This window comes from Adiantum capillus-veneris, chromosome 21 (genome assembly GCF_014529385.1).
Source record: "Adiantum capillus-veneris isolate H3 chromosome 21, ASM1452938v2, whole genome shotgun sequence".
NCBI lineage: Eukaryota > Viridiplantae > Streptophyta > Polypodiopsida > Polypodiales > Pteridaceae > Adiantum > Adiantum capillus-veneris.
Genome location: NC_140951.1, coordinates 59577487 through 59592821, shown reverse-complemented (window position 1 = coordinate 59592821; position 15335 = coordinate 59577487). Strand labels below are relative to the sequence as shown.

At 46.6% G+C, this 15335-nt stretch overlaps 1 protein-coding gene across 1 annotated transcript in view; it reads right to left on the bottom strand.

Moving 5' to 3' along the window:
- The window catches only part of LOC147431020 (clathrin adaptor complexes medium subunit family protein), a 64302-nt gene extending 49258 nt beyond the window's left edge, over nt 1-15044 (bottom strand). The window contains exons 1-3 of the mRNA XM_086493531.1: nt 14802-15044; nt 14692-14731; nt 14110-14333 (exon numbers count right to left, since the gene is read on the bottom strand). Coding sequence (XP_086349657.1) covers nt 14110-14333; nt 14692-14731; nt 14802-14804 — 267 coding nt within the window. The 5' untranslated portion in view covers nt 14805-15044. The remainder of the gene's footprint in view (nt 1-14109; nt 14334-14691; nt 14732-14801) is intronic.
- Nucleotides 15045-15335: the final 291 nt, after the last annotated feature.

Genomic DNA, 15335 nt, shown 5'->3' with positions numbered 1-15335 from the left:
GCTTTTAGAACAACGTTTGGTCTTTACGAATTTTTAGTGATGCCCTTTGGTCTCACAAATGCTCCTGCTACGTTCAATAGGATGATGGACAGAATTTTCCGTCCACACCAGCAGTTTGTTGGTACATTCTTTGATGACATGATAGTCTACTCAAAGAATGAAGAGGAGCATAGGCATCACTTGGCCATTGTGTTCAAAGAGCTACGCAGTCATAGGTTGCTCATCAATGCAAAGAAAAGTGAGTTTTTTCTGGAAGAGATTCACTTTCTGGGACACATTGTCTCCAAGGATGGTGTCAGAATGGATCCTGCAAAAGTTGAAGCGATCAAGTCATGGCCAAATTTGAAGACGGTGCATGATGTCCGAAGCTTTTTGGGACTATGCTTCTATTACAGAAGGTTTATCCGAAATTTCGCTGAGATTGCTTCACCTTTACATGCTCTTCAAAAGAAGGCAGTCACCTTTAGATGGACACAAAAAGAGATTTCAGCTTTTAATCTCTTAAAGGAAAAGATGACTTCGGATCCAGTCATTGTGTTGCCAGATCTTAGGAAGTCATTTGTGGTCCAGTGTGACGCCTGCGGTAGTAGCATTGGTGCAGTGCTAATGCAAGATGGCAGGGTAGTAGCCTATGAGAGCAGAATTTTGCAAGGGCCAGAGATGACCATGCAGGTCTATGAGAAAGAGTTACTGGCTGTGATTCATGCGCTCTTAAGTTGGAAACACTACTTGCTAGGTGCAGACTTTGTTGTCCAAACGGACCATCAGACCTTGCGGTACTTCTTGACACAGACAAAGTTATCTGAGAAGCATATGCGATAGGCAAATATCTTGTCCATGTTCCATTTTCAGATTGTGCATGTGGAAGGCAAGAAGAACGTTGTGGCTGATGCCTTGTCAAGGAAGCCACAAATTTCAGCTGTGTCGATTCCTTATCATCATGAACTTGATGATATGAGAGAACAGTATGCAAATGATGAAGATTTTGCAAGGGTCTTCGAGCAACTAATGGATGGACAACGTCATGAACACTATCTTCTTAAAGATGGGTTCATGATGATGCATGGCAGATTGTGTGTCACAAAGCCATTGCGACGCAAAGTTATGGAAGAGAGTCATGTCCCACCGTATGCAGGGCATCGTGGTATCGATGCTACAGTTAAAGCGGTTGAGACATTCTTCTACTGGCCTACATTGAGAAGAGATGTGGATGCCTTTGTGCGAGAATGCCTAATATGCCAAAAGGTCAAGTTTGACAGGCAAAAGGCACCAGGGTTATTGCAACCACTACCTATTCTAGATAAACCATGGGAAAGTATTGCTATGGATTTTATCTTTGATCTTCCGAGAACGCAGACAAGAAACGATGGTATTTGGACCATTATTTGCAGATTCAGCAAACAGGCTCATTTTATTCCTATCAGGAAGAAGATAAAGCCAGATCAGATGGCACGCTTGTTTATGAGCAATATTTTCAAGTATCATGGCATGCCACAGTCGATTGTTAGCGACCGTGATCCACGCATGACAAGTTTGTTCTGGAGAGGTTTGTTTGAGAATATGGGCACCACGCTCAAATTCTCTTCGTCATTTCATCCTCAACCAGATGGGCAGTCAGAAGAGGCAAATTCTATTGTCCTAGATCTGCTGAAGTGTTATGTGTCAGAGCATAAAGGAAAGTGTATTTGCCATTGTTGGAGTATGCATACAATAATACAGTGCATTCATCAACTGGCAAGGCACCCTTTGAGATAGTTGAAGGTGGCAAGAAAGTTCCTCCCATACTGCATACAAAGGACAAGATATTTGAAGCAGATAAGTATGTTCAGGACATGGATGAAATGTACAAGAAGGTCAAAGTGGCCTTAGAAAGGACTCTGGCAAAGCAAAAGAAAGCAGCTGATCGTCACCGTCGTGAAGTGGTATATTCACTTGGTGATTGGGTGCTTTTACGCTTTGAAAAGGCAAGGTTAAAGAAGATGAAGGGCAAGGAAAGACTGTTTCCGAAGCTCAGCATGCGTTACTATGGGCCTTTTCAAGTATGCGACATAATCAGTGATGTTGCATATAGGCTGAAATTGCCTGACAGTTGGAAGATTCACAATGCGTTTCATGTGAGTCTTCTCAGACCTTATGTGGGTGATGTGCCAGAAGATATGCCAGCTGAAGATCAGCCGGAAGTCGAGGAACTTGACGAGATCTTGGTCCCGGAACAGATTTTGGCACACAAAGAAAGGAAAGTGAAAGGCAAGATTGCTAGGCGTTACTTGGTAAAGTTCAGAAACTATCCACCAATGGATGCTAAGTGGATGGGAGAAGGTGAACTTGCAAAGTCACCAACTGTGTTATCACTTTACCTTGAAGCCTTCGGTTTGCAACCTACCTTGACCCCTTGAGTTTCAAAGCTACATGGATTGTCAGTGTGACAATGGCTTCTGAAACAAATGATGTACAAGGTATTTAAAGTGAGCTCAAATGAAATACCTGTTACATGAATGTTAGAGCTATACAGATTGTCAGTTTAGCAATTGCTCTTATGGAATGTCCAAAAGTTTGGTTAGTGCTATAGAAGTGAGTATTTCTTGTCAGTTTGTCAAGGATACAGTGATTGCTTCTATTGAAGAGTACATGTGTAACTGCATTCTTAAACTATCGGTTTGGGTATGCTCGAAAGTGTTATGGGATCCAACGTGTACTATAAGACAGTGGCAAAATGTGCAGCTACCATTTTGTCATTGGAAAGTTAGTGACTCAAAGCAATGGCAGAGTGCGCAGCTACCACTATGTCATTGGGACAAGGTTCACACGCAGGCAATACATGAGTCGACGAGGTGTTGAATACACCAGGCTTGACAATGAGCATGTATGTGTCGTATATGTGTCGACAGGTGTTGAATACATCAGTGTTGACAGTAAGCATGTACGACATAGATGCAAACGAGGACGTTTGAGATTTCAAGAGGGGGGTATGTCACCAGCGTGTGACTACTATCTATCCTTTTTGTTGATTTCTTTCTTATTATCTATTTACTTTCACTTTTTGGAAACACCCCTCGGGAAATCTAACTACCCTGCATTGCATAGCTAGTGTGGAACTGTCCAGAGGGAGTCCAGGCCTGAGGGCAAGAGAGCACTAAGGTTGGACAAGGACTATGGTTAGCCAAGTGGGGTCATTGACTAGCCAAAGTGGAATCCTTTGCTACAGAGGCTACATTTCAGTTCTGGATGTGGCCGCAGTGTACAAAGAGGGTCGGATGACCTAGAAAGATACAATGGCAGCATCTCCTAAAATTTAGGGAACTGCTATTTTGGGACATGAAAATGTCTTCGCGTCATTACGTGCAGTTTGACATGGGGATCATTTTGTTACTCTGTGGCCAAGTCAACAGAGGCTGCAGGTGAGATATTTTTAGACCCGAGGATCTAAAGCGGGAAAATGCACAAATGAGTGACACTTGGCACTCTGAAGCCAGTTTACTACTTATAGAGAAGGCAAAAACGTGATTTATAGCTGGGAGGCTCATTTTGCAAGTCTCTGTCACAGGTTAAGAGCTATGGAGTGCTTGCTTTCCCTCTTATGCACAGTGCGGTGCCAAGAGTGATGCCCTACACACTACGCACTGCCCTCTCTCTCCCCTTTGGCAGTATGTTATGCCCCTCTAGTGGGCTTTTCATTTGACCAATGTACAGTTGTGTGGGTTCATGCGCGATTGCCGAGGCAAGAGCCTCTTGCACAAGTACTCGATTAGCTAGCAGCTAATCCCCCCGCAGGTACATGTGAATTCGGAGAGGTTTCACGCCAAAAATCTCGTCCGATTCAAAGGGCAAGTAGCCCTACAGGTGCGGGAGCTCGAGGACTTGCTACGGATGCGACCGGCACGCGAAACGGAGCCCGAAACAACAAATTACAGCCTGCTGTGTATTTTTGCAGGTTTAGGGTTTTGGCCCTAAACGGACCCTAATACCCCCAGGAGGTTCGGGGATGCAAGGGGACCGCTGTACAGGTGATCTCGCGCATTTTCAGGGCTGAAAACAGAGAATTCAGCGTGCTGCAGATTCTCGCCAGGTTTTGCAAAGTGCCCGTATGCGTCGGGAAAGTCGGTCAATGCATGGGAATACTGACTGTGAAGGGTTCTAGTACAGTTATGCTGCCGAAATCGGGCTGGAACAGTGGAAATTCAGCCGAGTTTGTGCGGGGCAGCTTGTAGGGAACCACAACGTTTATTCCCTCTTTTGAACAATAAAGAAATACCGAAAGGGGCGCCTAAGTTAGGGGCCAATCTGGTGTCCGTCTACTCATACAGGTGCAATCTAGCAGCCTGTATCCCTCTCCCCTTTGTTGTGTCTTGAAAGTACAGGTAAAATAGACGACTAATAATGGGTGAAAGCTAAATCAAGGTTTGAAGTAAAGTCTACCGCCCTTTTTGGATTGAACAGGCCGGTTACAACGACTGATGAGCGATCTCATCTGAGCTTGACCCACCTACCTCTGATGATTTGTATCTCATTTGCATTTGTATCACTAGTGATGTGTATCCATTAGCTAACCCATTATATCAGCCCTCACCCCATCACCCCTCCCCGCCTATTTTGTTTCAGCTTTAGTTTTTTCAGCTTTTTTGTAGTTTTTGTACTCAGACATTATATCAGATTCACCAATTGTGACTTTTTGGTCTCATAGGTTACTTTGGCCTCTTGAAGACGTTAATATAACATTTCATTTTATTTCATTTCTCTCTCATGCAGCTGAGTTCTCCTACACGCTGCCTCACCTGCGCGAGCTGCACTTAGCCCACCTGCGAGCTGAGTACTCCTGCGCCCTGCCTCAGCTGCGCCCTGCTTCTCTCTGTCTGTCCACCTGCACGCAGCCTCACCTGTATGTCCACCTGTGCGCTGCCTCACCTGAGCCCTGCCTGCGCGCTGCCCTAAACCCTGACTGCGCACTGCCCTGCTGTCCAGCAGGTTGCATCCCCCCACCCCAAGTGCCAACATGCCAAAGAACGCCTTGAAGGAAGAGACGACCAAGCCGTCGGAGATGACCAAGAGGGATGATAAGATGACGTCATACATCGCAGATACCCTCAATGTCCACCAATCGGCTATATGAGCTTGAGAAAGAGGTCGAAGGGTTGACCAAGGAGAAGGAGAAGTGGGAGGAGAAGAGAGAAGGAGAAAGAAGAATGGAAGAAAAAAAAGGAAGAGCTTAAGGAGAAAATCGACCTCCTTCATGCTTCTATCGCATCCCTCAACCCCAAAGGAGGAGAGATAGGAGAGATCAGAGCGGAAGCCAAGGAAGCCCTCAAAGAGGAGATCACCAAAGCTCTCATGGCAAGCATCGACGACAAATTGGAGGCTACCAAGGAAGGTTGGGTTGAGATAGTCAAGAAGAACATCAAAAAGGAGGTAAAAGTGGAAGCCCAAATAGATGAAGCGCTCGTCATACACAACCAGTGAGGAAGAGAAGATGCGACAAGCCCTCTACCTCAACTTACGAGTGACTGGCATCAAAGAAGAGGAGGGGTCCACACCCGAGAATGATGGGAAAGCCCTATGCATGAAGCTTGGTTACAAAGAAGATGAGGAGCCACCCTTTTGCAAAGCTTGGAGAGCCAACAAAGACCCACAAAAAAGAGCCCTCATACTCAAATTCACCTCCGAGGAGTCTCAAACATCCTTCATCCGAAGGAGGGTTATCCTGAGAGGGCTCCAGGGGCCCCTATTTACCTTGACGAGGACCTCACAAAGATGCAACACGACCACCGCCGAGCATGCATGCCTAGAGTCAAGAAAGCTCATAAAGAAGGAAAGAAGCACACCCAGAAAATCTTGAGGAGGTGATGAGAGGACGGGACATCATTCTTCTGACAAAGACACATGAGAGTCCAAAGCGGAGTCTACCAAAGATTCAGGGATTTCAATGGGAGTCCTCACATCGAGAGAGCACCCGCCAGCACACCCACACAAGGGTTAGGAGGGGTGGCTTCAGACAGGGACATTGGAGCAGGATACACATTGTTGCACGAGATCCACAGGCCCGTTACCTCTGAATCCGTTTTGAGCTATCACAGGCCACAACTATCTACTTTGCCCTCTACTACTTCACCCCCTCGAGCTCCAGATTTTCTACCACAGAGGCAGCAGGGGAGAGGGAGGAGAGATCATCCCCATACACAGGCCTGTCACGTAAGACTATGGAGTACTCCACACTAGGGGAAGTCTTCCTTATGGGAGACTTCAACGCCAAGACAGGCAGGAATCAATGTGAGATATGCAACATAGAGGACCCGGTGGCACTATTCACCATACAGGATGAGACCACCATGAGAGAGTCAGCGGACACAACTCGCACCACAGAGTACAGCCACCATTTGCTCGGATTAGGCTCTCAGTACCGCCTCGTTATTTACAACGGGATGGCCTACTTCAGGAGGACTGACATGCATACTACATGGAGTTGCAAACCGGGGGGGGTACCGTGGATTACATCATGGGACCCAGAGAGGCCAGCCGCCACCCACCCTACTTTGCTCCTTGACCATCCCACCCATACCGATTGGAGCCAACCACACTTATCTTGTACTCTCCTTCACTGGCGACGCCACACCACACACTACGATCCATTTCACATATGAGCTAGCCCCCTTATACTCGGCAGACATCGAGAAGGGACTCCTTCTGCTCCACCCCTTTACACCACTACCTATGCTAGCCTCCCGCATCACATCTGTTCTTCAGACATCAGACATCAGCCATCAGCTCTTTCCCGCACACCACCCATACAGCCCCCCCCCCCCACCAAGAGACTATGCCATAGAACCGCTGGTACGATGATGAGTGCAGAGATCTCTACCGCCGGTTGCGTGCACAGCGGACTCTTGGAGAGACCACTGGTCGAGAGGCTAGACGCCAGATGAAGACACTCACACGCCGAAAGCGGCGAACTTTCGAGGAGGCACAGGAGCTAGAGCTCTACCACCTATTCATGAGCATGTACAGTGCCACAACATGGCGCACCCTCCTGGAGCCACGTGTCCCGTGACAAATCCAACTTTGTGTCCATGGACAAGCTACAGCACGAAAGGGGTTCAGTCCGTCTAGTCAGTCTAGATTTACAAGTAATCTGGCACTTTTGTGAGTCTGTTCGCAAACCGTGCATGTCCAGACACTTAGTGTAGATGTATATCCTCTAGTTGCACACAGCATGATCATAAGCATTCCCATCAGAATCCTTCAGGGGAATTTTCCAGTGCATTTAGCCTATTTTCCCTATTTTTGACATGTTTCACCTATTATTTTTGAGTGACTTTTGTTGGAAAGTAGGTAGGGCAAATTGAGTAAGTTTGTATATAAGCAAACCTAAACTAGCACTAAATGGCAGAAGAGGCAACAAGAGCCAAGCTCAACAGGCACCTTCTCAGCAAGACCGGCAGGACCCCATAGCGTTTCCAGCTATCAAGACCAAGCTAGCGTTTTTTGTAGCAGACAGCCCTTGGCGTTTTGCAACAGATCATCTAGCGTTTGCAGAATTCCCAAATCAACCTGGCGTTTTTCATCATGAGGATCATCGCCTAGCATCACAGATACATAGCGTTTTGCATCAGATCTTCACCGCAAGAAGTCTCAGCCCTAGCGTTATTAAATAAAGCCAGATCGCCTCCCTTCTGACCTAGCGTTTCCAGCAGATACAACCTCAACCATGCAGCGTTTTTCGGCAATGAAGCACCTGCAGATTCAGCCCTAAAAGAGTAGCAGCTTCAGCCCAAAGATCATCAGTTTACAGTAGATGCAGATTTTCAGCCCTAAAGACCAGCAAAATCAGCGTTTTCCTTAGCGTTTTCAGCAACAGCAAATTTCAGCCCATAGCGTTTTTGAACAGGAGATAAAAGATTGCAGATTTCAGCCCTTAGGTCGGTTTCACCGTCCCCGTCATCATCACCGACATAGCCTAGACTTGCATCAGTCACATGCATTCCCATTGTACGAGTTTGTGCAATCAAAAGTAGACCACTCTCGCCGACGAGAGTGGGGCCTTCGGAGGAGGGTTTTACAACGTCTGGTGTCATATTCTCTTCTCTCTCTATCTCTCAGTCTCATTCACTTGCACACACAGTCATAGTAACAGGGAATGGCCGTTTTCAGGTCTCCGTTCCCCGTTCCCATTCCAAGTTCCCGTTCCGAATCCCCGTTCCGTGTTTCAAACGTGAGTGCCCGTAACAGGGAATGGCATTTTGTTCCACATCCCCGTTCCGCGTTCCCGTTCCGTTTTCCCGTTCCTGGTAACTATGCACACAGTGTCCATTCACTTTGTTAGTGATCATTGCACTCTCTCATTAAGAACGGAAGGCTCTCCCTTCCATAAGAACAAAAAGGAACCTTGAGCACAGTTCGGAGCACTCATCTTGAGCAAAGTTCAAACATTCATTCCGCTGCACCTTACATTGGTATCAGAGCTTTGGCAGTGGTTTGTATCACTCAAGGAAAGAAACACAAGAATCACAAGAAAATTCTTTTTGCTTGTTGCGGTCGCACGAACCCAAGTTCGCTTGGGCGTGTCGATTCCTAATCGTGTTTTTGAATAGTGACAGGAATCCCAGGAAAGAAGGGCTTGTCCAGCCTCCCTTTGTGCCTCTTTTCACTCATTGAGAGCGGACCGTGCACTTAGCGGCCGGCCAATCGACACGAGGTGGGAAAAAGCAACTTGGTGTGAGCGCAAGGCCGCCAAGGGGTGCGCCCGTGGAAAAGAGCAGAACTCGGGTGAAGAGAAGATCCTTCTCAAACACAGATTGCAAGCAAAAGAAGCAACTCAAGAACCCCAAGAACCAAGACCCCCAAGAAACCAAGTTCCTCGTGAACTCAATTAAGAACCCAAGACCCCTGAGAACCCAAGTTCCTCGTGAACTTAAGAACCCAAGACCACAAGAACCCACGACTTCGGAATGGTCATCACTCGAAGCGGAATGGATACTTCGCTTAGAGGTGATGCGCATGAGAGAGGCGAAGAAGAATTTTCCCCACCAGGAGGTTTTTCCGACCCTTCCCCTTTCCCATCTACGTCAAGGATTGCACTAACTCCTATGGAGGCTTTAGACCAGATGTTTATGGAAAGGAAGTTAGAACGCGAAGCAAGAAATGCAGAAAGAATGGCAGAAATGGAACGCAGACACGCAGAAAGAAGAGCAGAAAGAAAAGCAGAAATGGAGAGCAAACACCAAGAAAGAATGGCAGCCGCCGTCAAAGACAAGAGCGACCAACACATGAAAGAGTTCTTGCGACTCTTTTCTCAAGTTCAGGCACAGATGCAAGAGATTCGGAAAAGGAGACTCTCTCAGTCTCTTCTTCTCCCAAGCATGACACACAAGATTTGCATGATTATGAGAAGCATGATGAATTGAATGACAATGATTTGCATGATTTGAATGACAATGATTTGCATGCTGATTTGAATGATAATGATGAGCATGATGATTTGCATGATGATCAAGATGTGATTTCTCACAAGCATGATAAGTTGCATGAAGAAGATGTGATTGTTCACAAGAAGGATGATGTGTTAGTTGATACTTTCTCTAGTAAAGCTAACCTCATTGCAAAGACGATCAATCACGAAGGATCGATCTTAGCTCTCGAGCCTAGGTCCCCAGAACCCCTTCGGGAAGAACCGATCTTGGCTCTCGAGCATAGGTCCAAAGAACCCTCACAGGAAGTATTATGTGTTCGAATGATTTGTCAGCACGCATTATACGAGTGTTTCATTCGTGATCATTTCCTGTATTTTAGTCAGCATCTTTATGTGATCCCTTTTCCTAGGCATGACATATTGTATGTTGAGCACGTTTCACTCATGAATGAGCATGAATGTATGCGGATTGTTCATGAAAAGCTGGAAAGTAGGCATTCAAGGAAGTCACATTTCATGTCTCTTCCTTGGCACGACACAGTTTGCAGAAAGAGCACAAGGAAGTATGAGCACCAAGCATGGGCATTTCCGTTGTGAATTGCCACAATTGATTGCTTTAGATCATAAGAGGAAGATTCGATCTCATTGTTTACGTGTGTGTGGTGAACGGTTTGGCACTCCGTCTATTTGTTCATCTACATTGCATGCACAGTCTTTGAGGAAGACAAGATTTTTCCAGTCACTTTACATGGAATAGGTATGTTCATATTTTTGTGTTGGAAATGGTTTCGGGAATTTTCAGCCATGGAGATTCTTAAAGAAGACAGAAGCATGACTCTCGACAAAGTTGAAGCATTGAAGGAGCCACAGAAGACTTTGTGTCGCTTTCGGCGCGGCCCAAAGAAGCAAGCGTTGCAGACCTTTATGAAGTTCAAGTACCGCACGACCCACACATCAGAGTGTGCCGGCGAAGAGTCCCTTCCAGGATTCCGGATGCTAGCGAAGATCTCCCTCAACGCTTTCGGTACCAGTACCTCACTTTGAAAAGGAGGGGATGTCACGTGACACATCCAACCCTATGTGTCCGTGGATAAGCTACAGCACGACAAGGGTTCAGTCAGTCCAGTCAGTCTAGATTTAGAAGAGGTCCGGCACTTTTGTGAGTCTGTTTGCAGACCGTGCATGTCCAGACACTTAGTGTAGATGTATATCCTCTAGTTGCACACAGCATGATCATACGCATTCCCATCAGCATCCTTCAGGGGAATTTTCCAGTGAATTTATCCTATTTTCCCTATTTTTGATATTTTTAACTTATTATTTTTAAGTGACTTTTGTTGGAAAGTAGGTAGGGCAAATTGAGTAAGTTTGTATATAAGCAAACCTAAACTAGCACTAAATGGCAGAAGAGGCAATAGGAGCCAAGCTCAACAGGCACCTTCTCAGCAAGACCGGCAAGACCCCATAGCGTTTCCAGCCATCAAGACCAAGCTAGCGTTTTCTGCAGATGCAGACAGCCCTTGGCGTTTTGCAGCAAATCATCTAGCGTTTGCAGAATTCCCAAATCAGCCTGGCGTTTTTCATCATGAGGATCATCGCCTAGCATCATAGAGACATAGCGTTTTGCATCAGATCTTCACCGCAAGAAGTCTCAGCCCTAGCGTTAGTAAAAAAAGCCAGATCACCTCCCTTCTGACCTAGCGTTTCAAACAGATACAACCTCAGCCATGCAGCGTTTTTCAGCAATGAAGCACCTGCAGATTCAGCCCTAAAAGAGTAGCAGATTCAGCCCCAAGATCATCAGTTTTCAGCCCTACACTAGATGCAGATTTTCAGCCCTAAAGACCAGCAAAATCAGCGTTTTCCTTAGCGTTTTCGGCAACAGCAAATTTCAGCCCATAGCGTTTTTGAACAGCAGATAAAAGATTGCAGATTTCAGCCCTTAGGTCGGTTTCACCGTCCCGGTCGTCATCACCGACATAGCCTAGACTTGCATTAGTCACATGCATTCCCATTGTACCAGTTTGTGCAATCAAAAGTAGACCACTCTCGCCGACAAGAGTGGGGCCTTCGGAGGAGGGTTTTACGTCTCTGGTGTCGTATTCTCTTCTCTCTCTATCTCTCAGTCTCATTCACTTGCACGCACAGTGTCCATTCACTTTGTTAGTGATCATTGCACTCTCTCATTAAGAACTGAAGGCTCTCCCTTCCATAAGAACAAAAAGGAACCTTGAGCACAACTCGGAGCACTCATCTTGAGCAAAGTTCAAACATTCATTCCGATGCACCTTACACCACGACAAACTACCCCCATTGAGGATCCACAGGTATGGCACGACTATGCAAAGTGAGGTGCCGAACCAGCCCCTGATTCCACCACCTCTCGGGCCTCGACCCACGAGCTCCTCCTTCACCAAAGGATATGCAGCACTTGCCATGCTAGAGTGGAGATGCCATCAAGCACACTTTCAGGAGCCCCGCACGAAGGGATGGCTATTCAACACATTAGTCACTCCATCCCCGATGTATGCAGCAGCAGTGTGGGCACCCAGAGGGCACAGATTGAGAGACCACAGATCTTTATGATTTCTCGCCTATTTCGAGGCAAGCACATAATGCCACCGGACATCATCAGGGTAGAGCTTGCCACCCCCCCAATGGTAGTGGAGGCACTCTTCCACACGGTCTACTTCATCCAGAGAGTGAGAGACTCAGAGGCTGGATACGACACAGTATGGTACACACAGATTAGAGCATGGTTCGGAGCACACGGCCTTGACCTGGAGAGCTTGCCACCTTTCCAGTACGACCCCAAGTACGACCCCAACTCTCCCGGGCTTCATCTCTCACGGAGTGAGAGAAACATAGTGATCCGACACGACCTCTGGCAGCTCTATATCAGACAAACTTGGATCACATCTCCCCTCCGGCGCAAGATGTCACAATTCAGAGGCCATTTTCTTACCATACTGGAGGACAGGTTCATACAACGACCATGCTATATGGACACCTACATGCCACACAGCTCACGAGTGGCAATTGGTCAGCTCAGAGTGTCATCACACAGACTAGAGATCGAGGTGAGACGAGCTCATGACATTCCCATGGAGGAGAGAGTGTGTAGAGTAGGCAAAGAGGAAGTGGAGAGTGAGGAGCATTTTGTTTGCAGATGCAGAGCTTATGCGGATATCACAGGCCGATATGAGTCCCTATTCAAAGAGCAACCTACCCTCCGAGATATCATGCACTCTCGAGATCAGAGACAGCTGGGGCGCTACTTGCTAGAGATAAAGAGGCACAAAGACACTTCTGCAACCACCTACAGAGACCTGTTGGGGTACACGCGCACGTGCCTTGCCCAACCGCCCAAGTGATGGGTGCCCGCCCACTGACACCACCTTATTCTTGTACATATACCAAGAATAAGGAGCTCCTCATTGTGAGGTTGACTCCACCCACACTCTCTCCCTCTCCTTCTCACACGTGCACCACACCGCACACGCACACATCTGTGCACACGCACTCTTCAACTGGTATCAGAGCTTTGGTGGTGGCGACGGCGATCGACACGCGCACGACGGCTTCCTGGTGAGACGGAAGCGACGGAGCTTGGCTATGGCAGCTTGAGCTTAGTGGCATCGAATCGGAGCTTCTCGGTGAGCACTCGGAGTAGATCCAATGCATCATGGAACCCCCGACGCGTGCAGCCCCTCTTGGGCTTGGAGAATCTCAGAGGGCATCTCTATAGAGATAGGGATCTTGAGCATTTGCAAGAAACAGAGCTTGAAGACGGAAACTTTTTTTTTTCGGCAGAGCAAGTTGTGTGCAAAGAGCTTGAATCGAGCTCGAGAGCAAAGCTTGGGAGATTGGAATTTCTCGGCAGATCTCAGTAGCAAAGCTTGTGACCTTGGGAGCAAAGGTAGAAGCAAAACAGTCAATCAAACATGAGCAGGGAGGAGCTCGACATTGAGTTGCTGGAAGCAATTGATGGAATTCAATTAAGCACCGAGCAAGTCGAATAGCGCTGGGCAGTAAGCTCATATTCGAGGGCATTTTTTGCTTGCAGCATTGGGAGATTTAAAGCATTGCAAGGCAGCCGACAGTACAGCAAGGCACTTTGTGTGTACTTCGGCATGCAGGCAGAATCGAGCCGAGGAGGGCTTGCAAGGCAAATAGAGCCGAGCGAGAGTGAGCATTGACAGTTGTACGTGCACAAAACACGCACCCACCCAAGAGGTTGTGCAAACATCGTGCACATACCCACAAATACACAGTGACATACTAACCAAGACAAGATTGACGGAGATGTTACAATGGTCCATCGGCCACTAGATCTTGTGGGAGTGAACACATAGAAGCCACTCACACAAACTAACTCAAATCCTCACCGCAACAAGTAGAATCAAGGTGAGGAGTTCATCAACAACAGCAGCCTCTTGAATGGCACAAACCTGCACTCTCTCTCTCTCTCTCTCTCTCTCTCTCTCTCTCTCTCTCTCTCTCTCTCTCTCTCTCTCTCTCTCTCTCTCTCTCTCTCTCTCTCTCTCTCTCTCTCTCTCACACACACACACACACACACACACACCAGCACCAGAAACCTTCATAGATTGCATTTGAGCAAAAAAGTAAAGTTGCACTAATTTTGACAGATTACAACAGAAGCAATTTTAAGACGACAATTGATACCCCAACACATTACACCAAAAGGATACAATTTTTGATAAAAGTCTCAACATTTCCAAATCTTCTAAAATGTTGCTTTGCCTGTTTGTGACCAACAGAAGGTATAGCAGCTCAATAGGTTGATAAACATATCGAACATTCTCTGTTTCAACATAAGTATGCTGTTTGCCAGTCCCCACAAGCTTTGGGAAAGCAGCTAAGAGACCCTCGATCCTTATCCTTGTCATTTCCACGAATTGACGTGATACCAGGGCTGCCATCCCAAAAACAAAAATGACTCCATCACTAAAAACTGAAGACTACAAGATGGCATGAACAATTTCATCCTTTGAACAATTTTCCAAGGGCAAGCATTCCAAAAAGGGATGATATTAATTGCTGTAACTGTTATAATACAGCTAACAACGTGTTCATCTTTGTTTGTATGCAGCAAACTTAAGTTTTGTATTCCGATCTGAAACCCTCACTGTTGATAACCATAGGCATAACTTTACACGAATGCAACAACGCAAACTTTTTCTCGTTCATGTTTCCACTGATGAACGGACTTACAAAGCGCAACAATTAAAAGAAAGGGACAATCGACTTTTGTTGTTATGACAACCACTAACCTTTGCCCGTTTTGGTAATGATGGAGGCAGCTAAGACAACCTGAAACCGGAAAGAAAAGTGGGTTAGGCAGGTAACGGAGAAAATCGGCACCGCTGAAAGAGAAGCTCACCATTCTGGAGCGGTAGTCGATGGAGGCACGCTGTGCTGAAGGGTGGGAAGCACTGTTTAAGAAGCTTTTGCGCCCTGAGGGGAAAGTACGTGCATGATGGTCATGATCTGCAGAGAAAGAGAGGGATCGAAGCTGTTCCGGTTACAATTAGACGCTTAAGAGGAGGCTCTTCTTGCTGGATCCGCACGCTGGAGCAGAAATTTTACACTCTATGCAAACAATGACATCCTACATGGCTACATTGTACTTCAGTTTGTTTTTTTTAAAGGGGCCTGGACCAAAGAGTGTAAGTGTCTTCAGTTTGTTTGGTGGCAGTTTATACTTTTAATTTTTCATAATTTTTCAATAGAGCATGTCTAAATGTTCTAAGTTTTTTAAGTTATCTATGATATTAATTTCCTCTAAATTTTTAAACAAGGCGTCTAGAGAGACACGTTGGCACTGCCTTTCACTACAACGGAAGAAAGAGAGAGAGAGAGAGAGAGAGAGAAAGAGAGGGCGCGCACAAGAGAAGCAAACGAAGAAGAAGAGAGG